Source organism: Pan paniscus, chromosome 8 (genome assembly GCF_029289425.2).
Source record: "Pan paniscus chromosome 8, NHGRI_mPanPan1-v2.0_pri, whole genome shotgun sequence".
Classification (NCBI taxonomy): domain Eukaryota; kingdom Metazoa; phylum Chordata; class Mammalia; order Primates; family Hominidae; genus Pan; species Pan paniscus.
In genome coordinates, this window is record NC_073257.2 from 109,751,796 (window position 1) to 109,774,941 (window position 23,146).

Below are 23,146 nucleotides of genomic sequence, written 5' to 3' on the forward strand. Positions count from 1 at the left end.
CTCCCAAAGTGCTGGGATTACAGGTATGAGCCACTGCTTCCGGCCTTATTTTTATTTTTTTAAGAGACAGGCTCTTGCTCTATTGCCCAGGCTGGAGTACAGTGGCACAATCATGGCTAGCTGCAGCCTTGAACTCTTGGATTCAAGTGATTCTCCTGCTTTAGCCTTCTGAGTAGCTGGGACCACAGGCACACATCACAACGCCCGGCTAATGTTTTCATTTTTTGTGCAGACAGGGTCTTGCCCAGGCTGGTCTTGAACTCCTGGGCTCAAGCAATCCTCCCACCTCAGCCTCCCAAAGTGTTGGGATTACAGGTGTGAGCCACTGCACCTGGTCTCCTTTTTATTAAACAAATAGATCATTTAGTTGGAATTTATGATGTCAAAAGTGCGAAGGTGGCACCAGAGCCAGACCTGCCATCCTTGGAGAGTGAGCATACCGGTTTGGCACCATCTGCTTGTGGTTTTTGAGTGGTGGTGGTAGTGGTGGTGCGTGTATGTAAACTCGGGTTGCAGAGGAGAGAGGAAAGAGTAAAGGGTGGGGACCAGGTCCAGGAAGAGCAGCAAGGAGAGACTGGCTTCAATTCTGGAGCTGCCTGAAAGAAGGGACCCCAGGCTATGGCTGTGAACGAAATGTGGGCACGTATTTAAAGAAAGGAAATGATTCTCTGCGGTCGGCAGGATCTTTGTCTAGCTAGTGGGGTTCCAGGAAGTGCAAAGGAGAGGGGAAAAGAGGGGCCGTCCGTGCAAGCCTGGCTGTGTGTATATGGGGGGAGCACACAGAGAGGAAAAGGGAGAGAAAGAAATGAAATTATTCTAAAGAGGAAGCTGGGGGCGGGGCGGGGGAAGGGTAGAGCCGGGGCACTGGGGGTGGCTGGAAAGGTAGAGAGGCCTCACCTGCGGGCCTGCGAGCGGCTCGGGAGCGGTCAGCCTTCACAGGCTGAAGCGTCTTGCCCCGGAAAAATTCCTGCCCCACTCTCCTTCAGGCTGGATGTCCCGGGGGCCACGGAAGCGAGCGCAGAGCTCCGGGGCTCTCACGAGGGGGAGGGCAGGAAGGGGAGGCGGGGCCTCGCGCGGGGCGGTAGCCGAGCCTGTGGCCCGGGCGGGGCTCCTCTCCGGCGGCGCCGGAGTCTGGGGGCCGCGGCTTCCTCCTCCCGGCCAGCGGCGGCTCCTGGCCCCTCCTCCCCCGGCCGCCCCCATCCCCGCCGCCGCCGCCGCCAAAGCTAAACCCGGCCGTTGCCTGCAGGAGCCGCGGCAGCGGGCGATCGGGCCGTGAGGAGCCTCGGGCGCGGCCTCGCCTCCCGGGCCCGGCGCCTGCCTCAGCACCGCGGACAGCGCCGCGCCCCTTGCCTGGACCCAGCCGCCCGCCCGCCCCCGGCCCACCTGAGCCCGGGCCCGCGGCGCCCGCATCAGCACTGCGGACAGCGCCCCGGGCCCCAGCTCGCCGCCACCGCCGCCGCCCACCTGCTCCCGGGGTCAGCACCGCGGAGACCCCCCTCGCCCGGCCCCGCGACAGCCTCCGAGCGCCCCCGGATCATGGCCACCGAGGTAGGGGCGAGCGCCCCACCAGCAGGCAGTGCCCGATTGCCGCGGGACCAAATGCCCTAGGGGCGGGCTGGGCAGGAGTGGGAGGCGGGAGTTGGGGGTGGGATGGGGTGATTCCCCAGGTCAGGTCTGGAGGGAGGAGGTAGGGGCTTAGTGAGGGCTCATCTCCCCCTTGCGTGTCAATCTTCCCCTCGCCCCACCTGAGCCTCCAAGCTGTCCGCGACACTTGTTGGCATTAGTGCCAGGGTTGCTTCAGGGCCCCAGGCTGGGGTTCCCCCTTCCCTGGACTTCACAAGTCCTGAAACCGCTTTCCTAGAGGGTTGGAGACGCGTGTGTGCGCGTGTGTGAGGGGAGGGAAGGCGGCTGTCCGCTGTTGCTATGCAGTCAGCTTCTGAACCCAAAAGCTTGGCTAAGGGATGACAGACTTACCTCTACATCCGCATTTCCTTTGCGGGAGGGAGGGGACAAAGACATCCTCAGGCTGAGAACCCAAATGGTTGGTCTCCACTTTTGCATATCACCCTTCTTGCTTTTTTACCCCATTCGAGTTTTTTTTTTTTTTTTTTTTTTTTTTTTGTCCCAGGGTGTCCAAATTTCCCCTTCATCTGATGGAAGTTTCTGCCTTCTTCAAGGTGCACTGATAGGTGTGTCACCTTCAAGCACTTGAAGGCTGAACCACGGGGCCTGTTAGCTAAGGGCAGAATCTTGGTATAATGCTTGAGGTCGAGGATTCCCCCCTCTACCCCTAGGGATTGCCCTTTCCCCTCTCATTTCAGGAGGGAGATTGGGCTCTTTATGTTCCCACTTTATACATGATAAAGGTGATGTGTGGAAAACGAAAGGACTAATTTGCTACTCCACACAGCATGTCAGCAGCAGAGCTGAAAGTTTTTGCCTTTGAATTTTTGGAGCGAAACTCAGGACATCAGGGTCTCCCTAGTTCTGATGTTGACTTCCTTTGTGGTGTCTCCCCATTTCCAATCCAGCTGGCATACACTGGGGGAGAGCAGAGGCCTGTGAATGATTCAATGCAGTGCTTCTGGGCATCCTGGTGAGCAGTGTGACATTAATACCAAGTGTGGCTGTTGTTATTCCACTCAAGTTTCCACCACAGAACAAGGTGCTGTTGCTTGGCATTGCTTGGCATTCTGACAAGGCACAAGGTTAGCTAGGCGGAGAGTTGCCCCTCAGGACTTGGTGTGAGGGCAAGCCCTGGGCAGACCCTGGGAGCTTGGTTTCTAGAGTAGAGGAATGCAGAGTACTCACAAAGCACCAAAGACATGGAGGACAGCAGGAAGAACAAAGGGAGAAACCAAGGAGTTGGTTACCTTCCAGATAGGGCTGCCAGACTGCAGCAGAGGCTGCTGTGTTGGACAGAAAAGGGGAACTTCAGCTACATGGGCATGGCTGGGCCAGCAGCGTGGGCAGAGAAGGCAGCTGCCTCTGCGATGTGATCTGACAGATTCCAACAGGCCCATCTGTCCCAGGATGTCTGCCATGGCCCACAGATTCCAACCAGCAGGCTTCTATCTCTAGGTCAAGACAGCGTTTCCAGGAGGCTGCTATGAGACATGTGTGACTCTCCCCTGGGAGGGGCTCTGCTCATAACGCCTCTGAAAATATTGCGCTTTCCTGTGTACAAAGCACTATCGCATGAGTGATCTCTTTCAAGCCTCAGAGCAGCCCTATGAAGTGGGTAAGGATGGTGTTATTATGCCCAATTAACAGATGAGACAACTAAGGTTCAGAAACTTGCCTGGTCCCTGTGAAGGAGCCAAAGAAGGCATAATTATCCCATTTTACAGATGATGGAACTGAAGTGCTGAGACTTATTCAGGAAAATATGGCTAAAAGGTGGCAGGGATGGGAAAAGAACTTGAGTCTTCTGCCTCTTTGGCCAGTGCTTTTTTTTCCTGCATCCAATTAGCCTATTGTGTCACCTGATAGAGAGGAGGGCCCTCCAGGTCTTGATGTGAAGCTTTGGTGGAGAGAGGGATGCAAAGGAAGTCATGAAGGGCTGGAGTGTGGGGACTCAGGCCCCCTGCTTGGCCTGGCTGGGTTGGTTTGAGGGCAGAGGGACAGAGGAAAGTCCCGGAGTGATGGGGAGCTGAGGACAAACATTCCTCACTTCACAATTTGGCCTTGGGTGGACTCTGATGGCAGAACTGAGGCAGGAAGCCTTAGCTCTGCCAGGGCACAGGACCTGCACGTATTCTGGGTTGTGGGGTGAGTCATTCTCCCAAGGCTGTTTTTACTGTTAGAATTGAGTTGAGATTACCAGGATAAACTTGTTGGGAGAGGGAAAACATCGCTTTAAGTTCCCATGATTATTCTGTTAGGATTCTCAATAGGAACTCCTCAGCTCTAGGAGAAGCTGTATTGCAGAAGGAGAGAGGGAGAGGAAGGGGGTGGGGAGAGGGACAGAGAGGGAGGGGTGAGGGAGAGGGAAGAAATTCATGGGTGGAAACTGGGTCTTTTCTGTTCCCTAATTTCAGTTTAGGAGTTAGCATTAGGGGAGAGGTGTCTGTAAGGAACTCAGAGGAGGGATGGAGCCTCCTGAGTGATACACTGACCTCATTTGGAGAGCTGCAATGAGCCCATTTTCTGAGCAGCAAACCTCTGTGAATGTGTGTCACTGGGAGCAGGGTCTGCTCTGGGAAATAGTCCAGATGGCCAAGGACAACTGGGAAGTGCCTAGCTGGGAGGGGCTTCTCCAAGTGGTGGGGTTTGGTCTCTAAGAGATTTTTAAATGCATCCAAGTAGTGTTATTCAAGCAGGGTGTTTGGAGGTTTGATCTTTGAGGCATGGAATTAATGATGAGTAGACACTGGGTCAGGCTTGAGCACTGGTACAGGCTGAGAAGAAGGGAGGTCTTGTGGCTGGTGTTTTATCCTTAGGCCTGACCTGGCTGTCTGTGACTCATGATCCTCACTCCTCCTTCACACCCCAGCCAGGAAGCAGAGTGCTGGCATCAGCAGAACCTCCTAATTCTCGATGCCTCACATGCATCCTATGGAATGAGATGGTTTTTAATGAGGATGAAGATGGCGCCAAGGGGGCACTCCTGTTGGACTTGGGCAGACTGGACCAGGAGCTCATTTGCACTCTAGAGCTTGTTCCTCTGCACCCCAGCTAGTTGACTGTCAGGTGAACAGGAGCCAAATGTGTGACCTGTGGTACCCACTCTCCAGGCAGCCTCCCCCTCCTTCTCATACTGCAGTTTGAAAATTGGTCCCATGGGTCTCACCACTGATTTTCTTCCTTATGAAATGCTTCTCGGCCCTGTCTTCACTCTGCTGCCAGTGAGCCAGGGGTGGCAATGGGAGAGAGGGGCAGGGTTGAGGAAGGTGAGAAGTGGAGAGAGGCTCAGGTCTCTGGGTCAGTTAAGAACCCCCTGGGAGACACCCAGGGGAAACACAGAAACTGCAGCTTCAGAGAGAGGTGTGCACATATTTTGATATCCTCTGGTAGGATTTCAGAGCATCACGGATCTCTGCTGAAAACCCCACCAGCTTTCTGAAAACTTAGTAGCTGGCCAGTGGCCTGGAGCCTGGCTTAGCTCTTGCCCAAGGGGCCCCAGCCATAGGATTCTTTATTTAGAGGTCTTAAACTAGCAGCTCTAGAAATGAGTCTGGTCCATGGGTGTGCCTTAGTCTGTTGAGTGCTTATACATTTTAAAAATGTATTGGAAATATTCAAAAATCAGAATATTTGATGTTAAAAAGATCTAGATTTCTGGCTTCTTTTGAGACACCAGAAGTGCTGGCAACCTGGGTATACATTCCCACGTGGCAATAGTCATCTGCCTCCTTGAGATGGGGCACCAGTTTTCTAATTAGCCCCAGGCCCCACCTGGCCCACTTATTGCTCAGCCCCTGTAAACATTTGCATTCATAATCCCTGATAAAGCCTCTAGAATGTCAGAGATGAAAGGGGCTTGAGCAATGATGTAGTTCCAGTTCCTTAGTTTCCAGTTGAAGAAATGGAGGTGCAGAGAAGGGAAGACTTTCCCAGGACCATGTGGCCCAGGGTCAGGTCTCCTGCCCCCAGGTCAGTGGGCCATCTTTCCACTAGGGCTTCCTGGCACTTCACACTCAAGCCACCATGAATGGAGAAAACCAGGAGACCCTGCCTTGCCTTAAATCCGGCTCTTCACCAACTTCAGATGAGTCTGTAATATATGTACTCTATGTAGGTCTGGGAGACTAAGGCTCTGCCATATAAAATGTGTCTGATATCATCCTTTAGCAACTCCTCAAGAGTTGCTCCTCCGCAAACACTCTCCAGGGAGAGAAGCAGATCTCTGGTCACCCAGAGCCTGGATAGTAGTCTAAGGCTCAGGATATTGTTGGTGCTGAAAAGGGTGTTGACTTATCCTACTCTGGCTACTTGAGAACCTGTGGATCAAAGCCAAGAGGAAATGGGAATTTATTATGTAAGGTAGCACCCCCAAATCTTAATATATTAATAGCTTAATACAATAGAAGTTTGTATCCTGCTCAGTGAAGTTCCAGGTAAGTGTTCCTGATCAACAGGTATTCCAGGCGGTGATTCAAGGCAGTGATTCAGTGATTCAGGGACCAAGGCTCTTCCCAACTTGTGGTGTCACTATCTTCAACACAGGGCTCCACCAGCCTCCATGAAAGGGGAAAGAGCAGGGAGGAATGGTACATCTTTATGAATCAAGCCTACACATGGCATTCGTCACTTCCTCTCACATTCTACTCAGTCATAGGGACACACCTAACTGCAAGGGAGGCTGGGAATTAATATAGCTGTATGCCTAGGAGGAAGAAGAAATGGCTTGGGTCAGTAGCTAGCCAGTCGCTAGAGACACACGCCTTCAGGACAGCACACAAATATGTGTGTACACATGTGTGCATTCAGGCACAGATTTAACACAATCCCTATCAAATTAGCAACATCGTTTTTCACAGTATTGGAAAAAACAATGCTAAAAAAAGAAAAAACAATGCTAAAGTTCACATGGAACCAAAAGAGAACCTGAATAGCCAAAGCAATCGTATGCAAAGAACAAATCCAGAGGCATCACATTGCCTGACGTCAAATTATACTACAAGGCTATAGTAACCAAAACAGCAGGTTTTGTATGGGTCAGAGGAGAGGAAGCTGAGTCCATATCAGAATGGTTTCTTCCCTTTCTTTCCATTCTCACCACTGCTTTTCTCACCACCTCTTTAGTTTTTTCCATGGACTATTAGAAAGAGAATCATCCCTCCAACTGGCCCCTCACCCCAGTCTTGTCCACTTCCCACAAAACTGCTAGAATGAGCCTTCTTGGGGTAGGGGAGTCCATCCTCAAGATTGACTGATTTTCATAAGTTGGTTTTAGAGGGGCAGAGGAAGGCCATAGCCTTGTTCTTTACTCTTGAAAATGCAACATTATAAAACCTTAACCAGAGCAGACACGTTAACAATTAACTTATTTATATTACCAAAGCATTCCTTATTTCTCCGAGTTATCATAGGTTCCTAGTAGATATCAAGGGGATTTCCTCAATGAAAACCTTGATTAGAGGAATCAACTCATATAAGCCTACAGGAGGGCTTATACATTATTTAATCCGGTCACAATACTTTGAGATCACATTTCGTACATACAGCAAGGTCCACCTGGATTTAGGAAAGTCACATATAGTGTTTTTGGATTCCCACCTTTTCAGGACCTTGATCTACCAATTATCTGCTCCTTCTACTTTATTGATAACCTTTCCTAGTTATTTATTATTTCCCAAGATTTTTGTTTGTTTTTAAATTTTATTTTATTTTAGATTCAGGGAGTACATGTGCATGTTTGTTACATGGGTATATTGCATATTGGTGGAGATTGGGCTTCTAGTGTACCCATCACCCAAGTAGTGAACATTGTACCCGATGGGTAATTTTTAAACCCTCACCCCCTCCCCTCTTTTGGAATCCCCAGTGTCTATTATTTTCATCTTCATATCCATGTGTACCTCTTGTTTAGCTTAGATTTATAAGTGAGAAAGTGTGTTTTGTGGTATTTGGTTTTCTGTTTCTAAATTAGTTCACTAAGGATAATGGCCTCCAGCTCCACTCATGTTGCTGCAAAAGATATGACTTTATTATTTTGTATGACTGTGTAGTATCCCATGGTGTATATATACCACATTTTCTTTATCTAGTCAAGTGTTGATGGTTGTTACTCTGAAGTTGGTTCTATGACTTTGCTATTGTGAATAGTGCTATGATGAACATATGAATACAGGTGTCTTTTTAACATAATGATTTATTTTCCTTTGGGAGGATACCCTGTAGTGGGATTGCTGGGTTGAATGGTAGTTCTCTTTTTAGTTATTTAAGAAATCTTCATACTGTTTTCCATAGAGGTTGAACTAATTTACATTTCCACCCACAGAGTATAAGTGTTCCCTGTTTTCTGCATCTATGCCAGCATCTGTTGTTTTTTTAATAATAGCTATTCTGATTGGTGTAGCATGATATCTCACTGTGGTTTTAATTTGCATTTCTCTGATGCTTATTGATGTTGATCATTTTTCATGCGTTTATTGGCAGCATGTATTTCTTCTTTTCAGAAATGTCTGTTCATGTCCTTTGCCCAGTTTTTAATGGGGTTGTTTTTTTTTCTTGTTGAATTGTTTGAGTTCCTCATAGATTCTGGATATTAGTCTTCTGTCAAAGGCATAATTTGCAAATATTTTCTCCCTTTCTGTAGGTTGTCTGTATACTTTGTTATTTCTTTTGCTGTGCAGAACTTTTTAGTTTAATTAAGTCCCATTTGTCTATTTTTGTTTTTGTTCCATTTGCTTTTGGGGACTTCATCATAAATTATTTGCCTAGGCCAATATCCAGAAGAGTTTTTCCTAGGTTTTCGTCTAGAATTTTTACAGTTTCACATCTTAAATTTCAGTCTTTAATCCATGTTGAATTAATTTTTGTATATGGTGAGAACTAGGGGTCCAGTTTATTCTTTTGCACATGGTCAGCCAGTTTTCCCAGCACCATTCATTGAATAGGGAGTCCTTTCCCCATCCCATTTACAATAGCCAGACACACACACACACACACACACACACACACACACACACACACTTAACCAAGGAAATGAAAGATCTCTATGAGGAGAACTACAAAACACTGATGAAAGAAATCGTAGATAACACAAACAAATGGAAAGACATCCCATGCTAAAGGACTGGAAGAATCAACATCATTAAAATGACCATGCGGCCCAAAGCAATCTACAGATTTAACACAATCCCTATCAAATTAGCAACATCATTTTTCACAGAATTAGAAAAAACAATGCTAAAAAAAGAAAAAACAATGCTAAAGTTTATATGGAACCAAAAGAGAACCTGAATAGCCAAAGCAATCCTATGCAAAGAACAAATCCAGAGGCATTACATTGCCTGACGTTAAATTATACTACGAGGCTATAATAACCAAAACAGCAGGTTTTGTATGGGTTACTGGCACAAAAATAGACACATAGACCAATGGAACAGAACCCAGAACCCAGAAATAAAGCAACATACCTATAACCAACTGATCTTTAACACAGTCTTTCCCCAGTGTTTAAGCAAGTTTAAGTATCTTTCATCTTAAATCCTCCCCTTCAGCAGGAATCTTTCCTGCTTCTTGTAATCTGACCCTTGCCTCCTCTACAATCTCATCTCCCACTGTTTCTTATCTAATCTGCAAACCACCTCCATTCTTGCTGAAATCTGCCTCTAGTAGACCATGTGCTCTATCTTTGTCACTTTGTGCAAGCTTCTCTTTTTGCCTGGGTTGCCTTTTCCTCCCTCTCCACACTCCCTGCCTGCCCCCTACTACTGGTAACCCCTGGACTTCCTCTATGACTCAACACAGGCTTCAGGAGGCCTTTTCTGAGTGAGCATTTCTGGGTAAGATGTTACTTCTCTGTGGCATTTGTCACTGTCTAATTCATTATATATTTACTTGTCTTCCTCCCTGGAGCTCACAGACTCTTTTGCTCAGCACCCCCAGAGCTTGGCACTAGGAGAGACTCAATAAATGAGAGCCGAGTGACTGAATGGATCCAGCTTAATTACATGGGATGAACTGGCTGTTGTTCACTCTGCCTTTGGGGCTTGGTCTCCACGTGTTCTCAGTGTTGGGCATATTTCAACCAGTGGGATGCTTGTCTTGAATGTGGGTGACTGAGGCTGGAGAGGTGGAAAAAGTGGGCTTGTTCTGTGGAATTGAGCCCATTCCCCTCAAACACTAGAGTCTGTGTCAATGTGAAGTCCACAGATGTGCACAAGGGACAGATATCTCCCCTCTCCTTCCTGCCAGGGAAGGCTATTTCTTCCATTTCTGGCCTCTGTCCATTTCATCTACACTATTCTCTGGAGAAGTTTGGACATTCATGGGCCCTTTGTTTCCTGTGGTGAGAAGTGCTGGATGTGAAAAGCATCTGGGGTGCTCTCTGGCCGGGGCCATAAAACTCGACCTGGACCCCAGTCTCTGAGTTCAGGGGTACCTCAGGTATTCCTCTGTCCCACATGTTTCCTGCCTGCAACTCTGTTGTGAGCTCCACTTGGCAGGACTGGAGCACTGGTCTTGTTCAGTGCTGGGTTCCCCAGGCACAGGGTCTCACACGTGAACGCTTGGTACTTGGTGAATGAATGAAAGTATGAAAGGTTCTTCTGTGTGTGTGTGTGTGTGCGCGTGCGCACGCGATGGAGACTCAACTTTGGCCCTGCTTTAGGCTTGTTAAAAAATTTTTTAGAGTTGGGGTCTTGCTCTGTCACCCAGGCTGGAGTGCAGTGGTGCAATCACAACTTACTGCAGCCTTTAACTCCTGGACTCCAGCAATGCTCCCACCTTAGCCTCCCAAAGTGCTGGGATTACAGGCACAAGCCACTGCACCCAGCCTTGCTTTAGGCTTTTAAAAGATCTTTCTGGGATAGCTCAGGGCAGCTTCTTGGGTAGACCCCACAGCCCTGCCTCCCTTGGCCTCCTGGAGCACCTGTAGAGTGCCCAGCTTGTCTCTGCATGCTGGGAACTTTCCTGGTGTTAGTGCTGGAAGACCCGCATTCTGGGAAACCCCTGCATTTGGGATATGCCGAGATGGATGGTCACTCTCAGCACATGCCGCCCGCACGTCTCCTCAGGTCCACAATCTGCAGGAGCTCCGGCGAAGTGCCTCACTGGCCACCAAGGTCTTTATCCAGAGAGACTACAGCGATGGGACCATCTGTCAGTTCCAGACCAAATTCCCCCCAGAGCTGGACAGCCGGGTAAGGATGCCTTTTTCTGCACTTGGAACCCAGGGCTGTGATGGAACTGAGGTTCTTATTGGAATGTATTTTATCCAGGATCCTATGACACATAATATCATAGGACACATAACCTGTTTGGCCACTTCAAAAGGATGAATTTTAAAAAATCAAAAGGATGATTCTTAATATTGTCTTACTGTCTCCTCATAGAAAGTTAGAGCTGAAGGGATCTCAGGGATTTTCTGGTCTGGCTGCTCTCAAGTTTCAGTTGCCTAAAAATGATATAGACAGCTTGTTAAACAAATGGAAATTCCTGAGTCCTACTGGATGATACAGGTGTTGTCCAGCAGTGCTGATTCAGTTGTTGGACTGTGGCTCAGGAGTCTCCATTTATTAGCAGCTGTTCTCAACCTTGGCTGTACATTAGAGGTTCCTGGGGAGCTTAAAAAATCCAGATGCTCAGACTGCAGCCCAAACCAACTACATTAGACTTTCTAGGGGTGGGGCTCTGGAATCAGCATAGTTTTAAATCTTAATTTTGAAATGAATTTTAATCATGATTGTTTAAACTTTAGTATTTATTTATTTATAATTTTGTGGGTACCTAGCAGGGGTACATGAGATATTTTGATACAGGCATGCCATGTGTAATAATCACATCAGGGTAAATGGGGCATCCATTACTTCGGACATTTATGTGTTACAAACAATCTAGTTATACTCTTTTAGTTATTTTAAAATGTACAATTAAATTATTATTGACTATAGTCACCCTGTTGTGCTATCAAATACTAGGTCTTTTTTTTTTTTCCCTTGATGGAAATCCAGGATGGAGTGCAGTGGTGTGATCACAGCTCCCTGCAGCCTCTGTCTCCCAGCTAAGGTGATCTTCCTGCCTCGGCCTCCCAGGTAGCTGGGGTTACAGGTTCGTGCCACTACTCCTGGCTAATTTATTGTAATTTTAGTAGAGACGGGGTTTTGCCATGTTGCCCAGGCTGGTCTCAAACTCCTGGGCTCAAGTGATCCGCCCTCCTCGGCCGCCCAAAGTGCTGGGATTACAGGTGTGAGCCACCATGCCCAGCCCAAATACTAGGTCTTAAGCCTTAATTTTTAATGAGGAATTCCCAGGTGAATCAGAATCAAGTGGTTCATAGATTACACTTGGAATTGCTAGTCTTGTTCAGCTGGTCTTCTTCAGAAACAGTGCTGCTTCTCATCCTTGGCTACACCTTAGAGGCACCTGGGAACTTTGAAAAAGGAACCTTGCAGGGTGTCAGCTTGGGTAGGGCAGGGCAGTGGTGATCTTTGCTGCTCTGACCTATCCTCCTCCTTCCCAGACCATTGACTCAGAATCTCCTGGTGGGGGGACTTGGGCATCATAGGGTTTAAAGGCTGCTCAGATAATTTCAGTTTGCAGCTGGAGCTGAGAACCATTAAGTCCTTGTTACTAAAACTGTGGCCTGTGGATCAACAATATCAACATTACCTGGGAGCTTGATAGAAATGCAGAATCTCAGCTCCCTCCCTGGATCTGCTGAATCCGAATCTGGGTTTTAATCTATTCCTTGGGTTATTCAGATATGCATGAAATTTTGAGAAGCTCCACACTAGTCCATCCCTCTCATTTAACAGAGGAAACTGAGGGCCAGAAAGAAGTGACTTATGGGAATTAGTAAGTACCAGACAGGCCTAAGTGCCCCACCTCTCTGCTTTTTCACAGGACTCTTATTTTCTTGCTGACACAATTGCATCTTTTGTGGGTACAGATCAAACTAAATGTCTTCATGATCACATTCTTGCAGGGAAAGCTTAGAGACTTAAAGGAAGAGCTGCAGGCTGCTTTTCCCTTCTCCTTGCCTCAGGCAAAGGGGAGAGCCAGATGCACCATCCCACAGTCTGCTGGGTGGCATAAAAGGCAGTCAGCCAAGGGCTCTGCCTACAGCCTCTGCCTCTAGACTCAGCTAGTTGGGTGACTCATGGACCTCAGGCTGCTGTGAGGCATCAGCTGCTGAGTTTTGCTTCTGGTCCAGGGGTGTCCTCAGCTTTCATCCTAGGCTGCCCTAGAGTGGGCCTGGGACTGGGGAAGCCAGAAGGCAGATCCTGAGCTTTCATTCAGCAGCCCAGGTAGATCTGAATGGGTTTGGGAAGTGGGGGCAGGGATGGTCTGTACTGATATGACCCCGAGCCAGCTTTCAGAGAGAATGTGGGCCTCTTTCTCATCTTAGCATGCTTGTCCTTTAGGGCGGGGTGACACCCAGGGTGGAGCAGCAGGGCTTGTGGCATGGACTAGATGGGCAGGATTTTCATAGGATTTTCTCTATGAGTTCTCCCCAGGTCTGTGTAGGGGGAACTCCTAAGCTTCCAACTATTCTTGGACAGAGGTTTTGTCCTAGAGAGGCAGGGAGGTCCCTAAACTGTGTGATGAGCATTTCTGGTCCTGCTGCATGAGTGGGGAATAAGGTACTGTGAAGAATGTGAAAAATAGGGCTACTATTTTGACACTGTGACACCTGCTGAGTTTGGAATGTGACCTTCCCGGCTGTCTGGTGTTACACAGTGAAGAGCACAGACTGGAGTCAGAGCTGTAACCTTGGACAAGTTTACTTAGCAGTCACTAAGTATTTATTGATTATGTATTAGTCTCTAGAGATATAGGAGTAAACTCATGGCATTTATTTTCTATTAGATGGTGTAGAAAATAAAAAACCAAGCAAATACAGTTGACCCTTGCACAACACAGGGTTAGGGGTGCCCGTCCCCTGCACAGTCAAAACTCTGGATATAACCTTTGACTTTCTAAAAACTTAACTACTAGTAGCCTACTGTTGACTTGGAGTCTTCTGATAATACAAACAGTTTATTAACACACATTTTGCATGTTATGTATATTATATACGGTATTCTTATAATAAAGTAAGCTAGAGAAAAGAAAATGTTAAGAAAATCATAAGGAGAAGAAAATATATTTACTACTCATTAAGTGGAAGTGGATCATCATAAAGGTCTTCATCCTCGTCATCTTCATGTTGGGTAGGCTGAGGAAGAGGAGGAACAGGACAGGTTGATCTTGCTGTCCCAGGGGTGGCAGAGTCAGAAGAAAATTCACATATACATGGACCCACACAGTTCAGACCCATGTTGTTCCAGGGTCAACTGTAAATATACCTCGCTCAGGAGGTAACAAATACTAGAAGAATAAGGGGAGGATGTCACGGGGGTTGGGTGTGCTGGGGAGAGGTGAATGATCCTGGGCACAGGGGGAGGCTGTTGAATAAGGTGAAACCCAAGGGTGTTAAGGGTGTCACGGCAGCCTGCAGGGGAAAGTGTGGCAGCTAAGGAGATGGACACAAAGGGCCTGAGGAAATTTCAAGAAGCAGGGGTACTGAGTGAAGAGGAGAGGAGGAGACGGGCCCAGGGGTAGCAGGGTTGGGCCATGGAGGGCCTAGCGGGCATTGTAAGGACTTCTTGGATTTAACTTGCAGAGAGATGGGAAGATTGTGGGAGCTCTTGATCACAGCTGTGACATAATCTGACTTTAACAGGAAGTTAGGGCAGGAGCAGGGGCAGGGAGGCCAGTGAAGGGGCCAGAGACGGTGGCAGCTGGAACCACAGAGCAGTTCGTGGTCCGCGTGGTCTTAGGACCACAGAGCAGTCCTCACCTGTAAAATGGGGATGGCAGTAGTGCTTTTCTGATAGAATTGTTATGAGGGTTAAATGAAAGAGTGCATTTCCTGGCACACAGAAAGTGCTTAATACATATTAGCCATTCCTATTATGGATACGGGCAGGACAGCTTCTCAGGTGTCCAAACACACAGGGCGGTGGTGTTGTGGGTGACCTCTGAGCTAGAAGGAAATGCCCCTTCCTGGAGAGATGCCCCTGAGGTCTCACTGAAGCAGTCTCATGCAGTCCCATCCAAACATGGAGAGCCCCTATGAATCTAGTCCTGAGCTCTCTCACAACCAGCAAGATGGGACGTGTCAAAGTCACTAGAATACTTGTTTGATCTTCTGCAGAAAACATCTAGGATATCATGGGAATTTCCTGTTTCCAAGGAAGGACAAGCAGCCATTCTTATTCCCATTTTATAGATGAGGAAACTGAAGCCTAGATGGTTAAGCTGCTAGTTCAATGTTACTCAGCCAGTTAGTTGATGGCCAAGTCTGGATTGGCCCCCCAGTCTCCTGACTCCCAGGCCAGTGCTCTTTCGGCTCTGCCTGCAGCCTCTTTGGTCTTGCCTGTGTGCCAATGTCATCTTCCCCATCTACATGGCCCCACCATTGTCACTTCCAGCCCTACCTGTGACTGTGCACACTCCAGGGAGGCTAACCACAGCCTGGCTCTGTCCCCTTCTCCAGATCGAGCGGCAGCTCTTTGAAGAGACTGTGAAGACCCTCAACGGATTTTATGCAGAGGCTGAGAAGATTGGGGGCAGCTCCTACCTTGAGGGCTGCCTGGCCTGCGCCACGGCCTACTTCATCTTCCTCTGCATGGAGACCCACTATGAGAAGGTGGCCCCTCCCGCCCCACCATGCATCCCTTCCCTCAGGGCTGCCCTGCGGCATGCTCATCCTTGTCTGGCTCCTCTTTTTGCAGGTTCTCAAGAAGATTTCCCGCTACATCCAGGAGCAGAATGAGAAGATCTTTGCACCTCGAGGCCTCCTACTCACAGACCCCGTGGAGCGTGGGATGAGGGTTGTATCCTTCTGGGCTATTCTGTGTGAGGACACAGGACTGCTAACCAGTAGAGATCCTGGTGAGGCTGCCAGGAAACGAGGCCACCTTAAGGGCCTCCACTCAGGTTTTCCCAGGATTCCCCACATCAGTGGTCCTCAGCCCTCCTCCACCACCCTAAGTTATTGGAGGCTTTGTGAGTTTCAGGATTTGCACTTGTTGGGCTGCATGTAATCAGTGCTTAGAATATGCCAGCTATCATGTGAAGTGCTTTGAAAATATGAATTCATGTACTTCTCATAACAATCTTACCAGGTGGGTTGCTCTGATTATTCCCAGCAACCTGCTCAGAGTCGTGCAGCTGGTGAATGTGGGAGCCAGGAATTGCGCCCAGGCTCACCCTTAACTACAAAGACCCCTCCAGGAATATGCAAATCACCACATTCATTTACAGGTCCACAGTCTCACGCAATCCTCATGGAATCTCCCGTGGCAGGTCCCATTGTCCTCCTTTCACAGATGAGAGACATGAGGTCTAGAATGATGTGACTCCCCCAAGGTCTCAGTCCTGGTGAGAGGCTGGACGGGGGTGGGGCGTGGTTCTGCTGACTCCATCTCCACTTGGAATAGTGTGATCTGGGTGTGCACAAATCCCTCCCCCAAGGCAGCAGCAACACGAGTAGAATTGCTAAAAAATAAGGTTTACTGGAAAACTGAGGAGAAACAGAGTCAAAAAACCACAAACACCCAGAATCACGTGTTGACAAAGCCCAGTGAGAGGCACTTGTTTTTATTGAGCCTTTACTATGTGCCAGGTTTTGTGCTAAGTGTCTTACATACATTTAATCTAATCTCCACACTAACCCCAAGATTCTATTCTTAATCCCCATTTTGCAGATGTGATAATGGATGGCTAACAAGTTAAGTGACTGGTGTAAGGTCACATAGCTTTATGAGTTCCTGAATCAGGATTTGAACTCAGGGCACTAAAGTCCTCATACTTCCTGTGCAGTGACACCACCTCCCTGGGCACATCTGTGTCCTAGGATATGGTCATTAGACCCACTGGTAGGTAAGCGCCATCAGGGCAGCGACCCTGTCTGCTGTGATCACAGCTATGTGCCCAGCACAGGGCCTGGCCTTACGAGTCTCCCTAATTGTTAGCTAAGTAATGTACATGGATGGGCTTGGGGAGGGTCTAGCTCCCAGGCCTTTACATCCCTACTGTCTAGGCAGCAGCACAAGCCCACTTTCCCACTCCCCTGCTGGACTCCATCCACTGGTTCATGTCCGACCCCTGCTCAGCAGCTGGGCTCGCAGCTCTCCTTAACCGCCGACCCCAGATTGAGATCTCCATCTACGAGGACCGGTGCAGCAGTGGCAGCTCCAGCAGCGGCAGCAGCAGCGGCAGTGGCAGCAGCAGCGGTGGGGGTGGTGGGGCGGGGGCCCGGTGACTGGCCGAGAGTCCCTGTAGGGAGGTGTATGGCCGGAGTGAGGGCCTCGCAGACCTGCGGCGGCTGCGCTACCAGAGCACCCGCTTCTGAGTCATTCTTTGGGCTCACCCTGCTGCCCGGGGTGGGAGGGAGGGTGACGGGCCTCATATTTCCTGTGGGCCATCAACCTATGCCCCCTGTCCCTCACCCCCGTCTGGATCAGTCCATTTCCTGACCTGGGGGCTTTTCCTTCCCGATGGGGCTGGTCTGGGCCACACAGAGACAGATCTTCCTAGGAAGGCTGGGGTGGGGAGAACACAACCTAGGCGGCCCCTCTCTTCCATAGCCCCTCTCCCAACCCTGCGAGGGGGGCCGAGGCCTGCCACATAGAGGACTCCCACACTGCATGACCCCTCATCCCAAACCCATATCCACCAGGACTCTTTCCCTTGGGCCCTGCGTCCCGTGGCTGTCTCCCAGTATCTGTTCCTTCTCATGCCCCTGCAGGGCCCCGGCCTGTCTATGATCCTGCCTCCACCAAATTCAAGGTGTGGGGAGACGGGTGCCGTGGTTGGGAGCTGTTCAGCCCACTCCCGACCTCTTCTAGACCTATGGCTTTCCTGTCCTGCATTCAGAGCTAGAGGCCAGCTCGGCCTTGCGAGAAGCATCCAACTTTGAGACTTTGCAGGCTGCCAGGTGCTGGTTGGGGGGCACACAGCCTGGGGCTCTGGGAGGTAATATGGGGATCTGGAGAAACTCCGTGAAGAGACGTAGCCATGCGGGGCCTGAATCTCCTGAACTAGAGCCAGTTTCCTGAGATTAGAACCTGTGTGTATGCACATGTGAATGTATGTGTGAGTGCACATGTGTGTAAGTGCAGTGTGCGTAAATGTGTGAGTCTGCGTGTGTTAGCATACCTGTGTGTGAGCGCGTGTGTGAGCGCATGTGTGTGCACCAGTGCACAAGTGTATGAATGTCGACACATTTATAAGCACACCTGTGTGTGTCTGAGTACATGTGCACACACGTGTGCACAAATGTGCATTTATATGAGTGTGAGTGCATGCATGTGCATGAACATGTGTGCACAAGCATGTGTGTATGAGTGTTCATGTGTATGAGTGTGTGTGTATGCAGGTGAGTGCATGTGTGTGTGAGTGTGTTTGTGTGTTCCCCTTGGCTGCTAGGCCAACGACTGCTTCTCTGCATCCTGCTGTCTTCGCTACCTGAGGGTCTGTGACTTCTTCCCTGTGTGGGTCCAGCCTGGCCCCCTGTAAGTAAATGTCCAAAAGCCCCTTGCCCCTCCCCTAGGGCTACCAGGGAACATACTCTACTGCATATGTTCTAGTGGAAGAGAAGCCGGGGTTCTAGGAAAGAAGAGCCAAACTTTGGTGGCCTTTGGTGCCCCTTCTCAGCTCCCCATGACAAGACAACGGGGCTGCAGACACTGTGTGTTCAGCCTGCCCAGGGGCTGGGGCTCTTTAAGCCTTTGTAGGTGAGGTTTCCATGGACCTTCAAAGGTGCCAGCAGCCTGCAGGGGAAAGGCAAACTCCCTCCTTGCAAGGAAAGGAGATGTCCAGCCAATGATGCCCGGCTTCTGAGGCCCAGAGGAGCAGGTGGGATGGGAGCAGCCCCTGGGGCTGGTGTCCCGAAGACGAAATGAAGGGGGCTGCCTATCTCAGTTGGCGGGAGGTGTTAGAAGTGGATGTGCAAGACCAGCCACTGGAGGTAGCTCTCTGGAGTCAAAGAGAGGCCTGCTTTTCTACCAGACATGGGAGCAGCATGTGGGAAACAAGGGCCTACCCAGAGACCAGAGAGAGTCAGCCTAGTCCTTGCAGCCTCAGGAAGTCCTCGGCCCAAGTGAGTCCTGGTCCAAGGATCCCCCTGGAGAGCTGCAGTTCAGTGGGCTCCACCGCAGCCCCTGGCCACAGCCTATGCCCTCCCTGGGCCCCTGTGGGGCTGGGCATTGTGTCTGACCTGTGCATCTCCCATGGGAGGGCTGGGCACAGGCAGTGCTATGGCCTTTTTTTTTTTTCTTTTTCCAATAAAAGAACTTGCCCAGCATGAAGCTCTGTGATGCTTTTTCTGCCCCATGACGATGGAGGGTCAGTTCTATGCTCCAGGACCACATGAGGGGATACTCGGCTGCCTGAACTGGACCTGACATGGGGAGCAGGATGAAACCTGTCTTCTTGGAGCTTGCAGTCTACTGGAGAGGCAGACACCTCAGCACCTCTAATCTGGAATCTTTGGGGCACTTGTAGCCTTGGGTGGGGGAACAGGTTGGACTGAAAACGAGGCCAAAAGTAATCAATTAATGATATCAACAAATCCTCATTTCTTGAGCTCTTCCCCTGGGTTGGGTCCTGTTGGGAGCTGGATCACACAGGTCACTCAGTACTGAAGATGAGAAAGTAGCTGGATGATCACTTCTCGGCCTTTTGGCCAAGATCAAATATGGAGAAAGTAGCTGGATGTTGGAACCTAGCAGAGTTGTGTCCTGAATTTTATAATTTATTGAGCACCTACTATGTGCCAGATACTTTGCCGAAACCATATGTTAGAGCTGGGAGGGGATTTAAAGATCACTTGAATCCTGTCACAGAGGTCCAGAGAGGGTGGGTGACTTGCCCTAGGCCACACAGCTGGTTGATGATAACAGGGCCCAAGCTTGGAACCCAGGTCTCCTGACTCAGTGCCCACTCTGTTACCACAGGGATGGCACCCAGATGGGAAGCTGCCTGAGGCTGCAGGGAGGCTGGGATCACAAACTCAGGCCTGTTCCCAGAGAGGGGCTCATCAGACTGTGGGGACAACGGCTCCAGCCTCTTGGGTGGGGGCTGGGCAGTCCCCTCTGGGTGGTTCTCATGTTTGTTCTCACTGCTGCTAAGGGCAGCAGTGAGCTGTGTGCAGCCTGGACTCACTCCCTCTGCTGGAACCTGGGCCATGTGTGGGTTGCCACAAGTGAGGGTGTTCTCTAATATGAGGGCAGGTTCATTCTGTTTTGGGATAGGAAGTTTGTTCTACCCCGAGGCCAGATTTGAATCCAAACTCAGCTCTTCTAGATAGGAGGTCCTGGGGAGGGGGTGAGGATTTACTAAATGGGTAAAACCAAATCCGGGTGCTTATCTGACTGAGAGGCATTCAGCCCTTCCATTTTCAAATGGTAATCATAATAATAATAGTAGCTGACGTTTATTTAGCACTTCCTATGTGCCAGGCACTAGGCTAGGACTCTATACATAATTAGTCATTCAATTCTCACAGCAACCCTCTATGGCATGGATTCTTATTTCCCATTTTACATATGGGGAAACTGAGGCTCATGGACGTTAAGTAACTGGGAAATTGCAGATCTTGGCTTTGAATCTAGGCAATCTGACTGCAAACTGCAAGGAAGAAGACAGATCCAGCCTCAGAGGCCGCTTAACAGCTTGAGGGCCTCAGCCATCCTGGGATTAGGATCAGGCAGATTCCCAGGGAAGGACTTGGAGCTATGCCTGGGTTTTGAGGCCGGGCTGGCACCTCCACTTCCAGGGCATCACGGGAGGGTGCATGGGCTGTGCTCGCAGGCATGCGGGACCCAGAGGCAGCCCGGTGAAGGGTAGTGGGGGACTCAACTCACTGTGGGCCTGGGGAGGTGTGGTTTCTCTCTGCTGGCTTAGTTACAGGCGGTGGCCTGTCTCTCCGGGGTCTGGCTGTAGCCATGTCCCTGCACTCACCTTGCCAGCCAGGGACAGGCCCCATCAAGACCCAGGAGCAGCTCCAGCCTCAGCCAGACTGCCCCCGAGGTCCCAAGTGAGGCCCCAGCCACTCAGGCATGCCTCAGGAAGCTCCTGCTGCACCAGCTCCTCTCCCTGCGCCAGCACCCTGCTGTCTGGCTTCCTTCCTTTGGCCACAGGGCGGGCGTGTGTGAAACCACAGGGTTTACAGAAGCTCGAGGTGCCACTGAGTGGCAGGATTATGCACTGCACTCGGGGAATCAAAGGTGGAGGCAGAAAAAACTATGGCTGTTGTGACACGTCCCCCACGGCTCCCCGGTTGGCAGCCACTGCCACCTGCAGGGACTTTTCTGTGGCTTCCAGAGGTGTGGGGCAAAAGTGGAGTCCGGTGACTTTCTCCCTAGGGCCAGCCCCTGGGCTGTCGAGCCTGGGAAACTCCACATCCCTCTCCACACCTCTAGAAGGACTCACAATGAGGGGGGCCCAGACAGGAGGCATCACCACCTGGTTTGGGCTTTACCATTCACCCAGGGATAAGGCAAGGCAAACACCACTCCACATCAGATCTGAATTTGAGCTCTGGCTTCATGACATTGACACATGAAGACTCTTGGAGCCTCAGTTTCCCCAGTTGTTAAATAGGGAGACTAATATCTCACAGAGTTGTTTAGACCCGAGGCGTTCAACCTTGGTGGCAATGGATGTCAACTGGGAGCATGAAAAATCAACAATGCCTGACCCTATCCTCAGAGATTCTGATTTAATTGTTTTGGGGGACAGCTTGGGCATCAGGATTTTAAAGAATTTCCCTGATGATTCTAATGTGAAGGTAGGCTGAGAATCCCTGGTTTTGACAGTACCTATAGCCTATAAGCCTTTAATACACCTCTGAAAATGCCTGAGACCTGAATAAGAAGTTTATGATTCCACAGAAGCAGCCAGACACAAAAATGCATATGCACCATGTGATTCCCCTTATATGAAACTGAAAGACAGGCCAAACTCGCCTTTGATTGGGAGTCAGGATCAAGATTACCCTGGGTCGGGGGTAGCGAATGGATGGGGACCTGGGGGGCTTCTGGGAGCTCAGGAGGTTCTGTTTCTTGACCAGAGTGCCAGTTACACGGGGTGCTCACTTCATGAGAATTCACTGAGCTGTATACTTAGGAGCTGTGTATTTGTCTGTACTGGTGATATATTTCAATAAAATTCACCAAAAAAGCCTGTTGGCTACAAAATAGGAAAAGAAAGGACACACTTGAAATTAATGTTTTGTTAAATATCTGGAAATGTAACACATATGCCAAACAGACAACTGCAACTCTATGTTACGTGTGTGTGTGTGTGTGAAAATGTAATGTCTGCTCTGCTGTGGGTGGGGCCTCTAAAAGGGAAGGTCCCTGATGCCTAAGAAAATCTGAAAACAGCCCAGTTTCACACCAGGAGTTCTTAACCTCGACCCGACTGCATTCAGGTGCATATTATGTGCCGTTATCTGAGGAGAGCATCTACAGCTTTCAGCAGATTCTCAAAGGGGTATGCAACCCCCTAAAAAGGTTAAGAACAATTGGTTTTGAGGAGTCAGTAAGAAACTGGCCATGAATGTGCTTGGCATGAAAGAGATGCTTGGTAATGTCGGTTTCTTTCCTTCCTTTCAGAGCCCAGCCTTCGGAGGTTTCCGCATGAGCCTTCTCGGGCGACTTCTAGGAGGATTTATTCTCCTGGCAGTGCGGAGGGCAGCCTGCACCAAGCTCACAACTCTTCCTGCAAGAGGATGTTCAAAGGGCCTGTCATTTCAGCATCTGCTGGACAGCAGAACTTCGCATGCAGGATCCTGGAGCTGCATCGGGTTTTGAATCAGGGACAATGGAGGAAGTGGGAAACTGTGAAGAGAGTCAGAGGGCTGTGCCAGCTGCCCCCCTTCCCACCCCCAGCAATTCACTTAACTTTCCTGAGTCTCACCTTTGTCATTATGAGAATGTGTATATTTATAAATAATCATCTGTTTCTCCAATGTAAGATATTATCGTTATTGCAGAAGTGATACTAGGACCTCGTTATACGATGGCCTCATGATATAGATTTATAGCAGGCTTCAGATTCTGGCATAGAATAAACAGATATTTATCCAAGGGTTCACTGATTCCCTAATAAATGCCAGGAACATTCATGTAGATTATTATTCCATTGAATTCTCGAACACTGGGGTGTTGAAATCTTATTTTACAGATGAGGAAACTGACGTTCTAGGTGGTTAGGTAGCTTGACAAGGGCTAGTAAGTGTCAGAGCAAAGACTTGAACCTAAGTCTCTGACTCCAAATCCCACTCTCACTCTGCCACAAGAGTGAGACGTGGGAGAAGAGAGACTGTTCTACCTGGATTGACTCATAAAGATAGAAGACAGATTCCAGACCAGAGAGAAACTCGTGGGCAAATGTATCCCCAGAAAAATTAGCTTTGCAGGCGCATGAAGGTACTAGTTATTTTGGAGTAATTCAAGTTATTGATTTCTGTAATGGA

At 49.4% G+C, this 23,146-nt stretch overlaps 2 protein-coding genes across 3 annotated transcripts; both read left to right on the top strand.

The window, feature by feature from the left end:
• Positions 1-1,087: 1,087 nt before the first annotated feature.
• Positions 1,088-22,793, top strand: GOLGA7B (golgin A7 family member B). 2 transcript variants are annotated; one of them, XM_055093252.2, is made up of 6 exons: positions 1,098-1,548; positions 10,689-10,814; positions 15,155-15,307; positions 15,393-15,494; positions 16,814-16,895; positions 22,284-22,793. In XM_055093252.2, exons 1-6 carry the CDS (start codon positions 1,537-1,539, stop codon positions 22,667-22,669), a joined length of 861 nt encoding a protein of 286 aa, XP_054949227.1. In that variant the 5' UTR covers positions 1,098-1,536; the 3' UTR covers positions 22,670-22,793. The 2 variants fall into 2 exon arrangements, with proteins under 2 accessions (XP_054949228.1, XP_054949227.1); XM_055093253.2 differs by lacking the exon at positions 10,689-10,814 and having other exon boundaries at positions 1,088-1,548.
• Positions 16,925-22,277, top strand: LOC106635211 (uncharacterized). The gene has a single exon (XM_014346590.4). The coding sequence runs from the start codon at positions 20,459-20,461 to the stop codon at positions 21,227-21,229; it is 771 nt and encodes a 256-aa protein (XP_014202076.2). The 5' UTR covers positions 16,925-20,458; the 3' UTR covers positions 21,230-22,277.
• Positions 22,794-23,146: the final 353 nt, after the last annotated feature.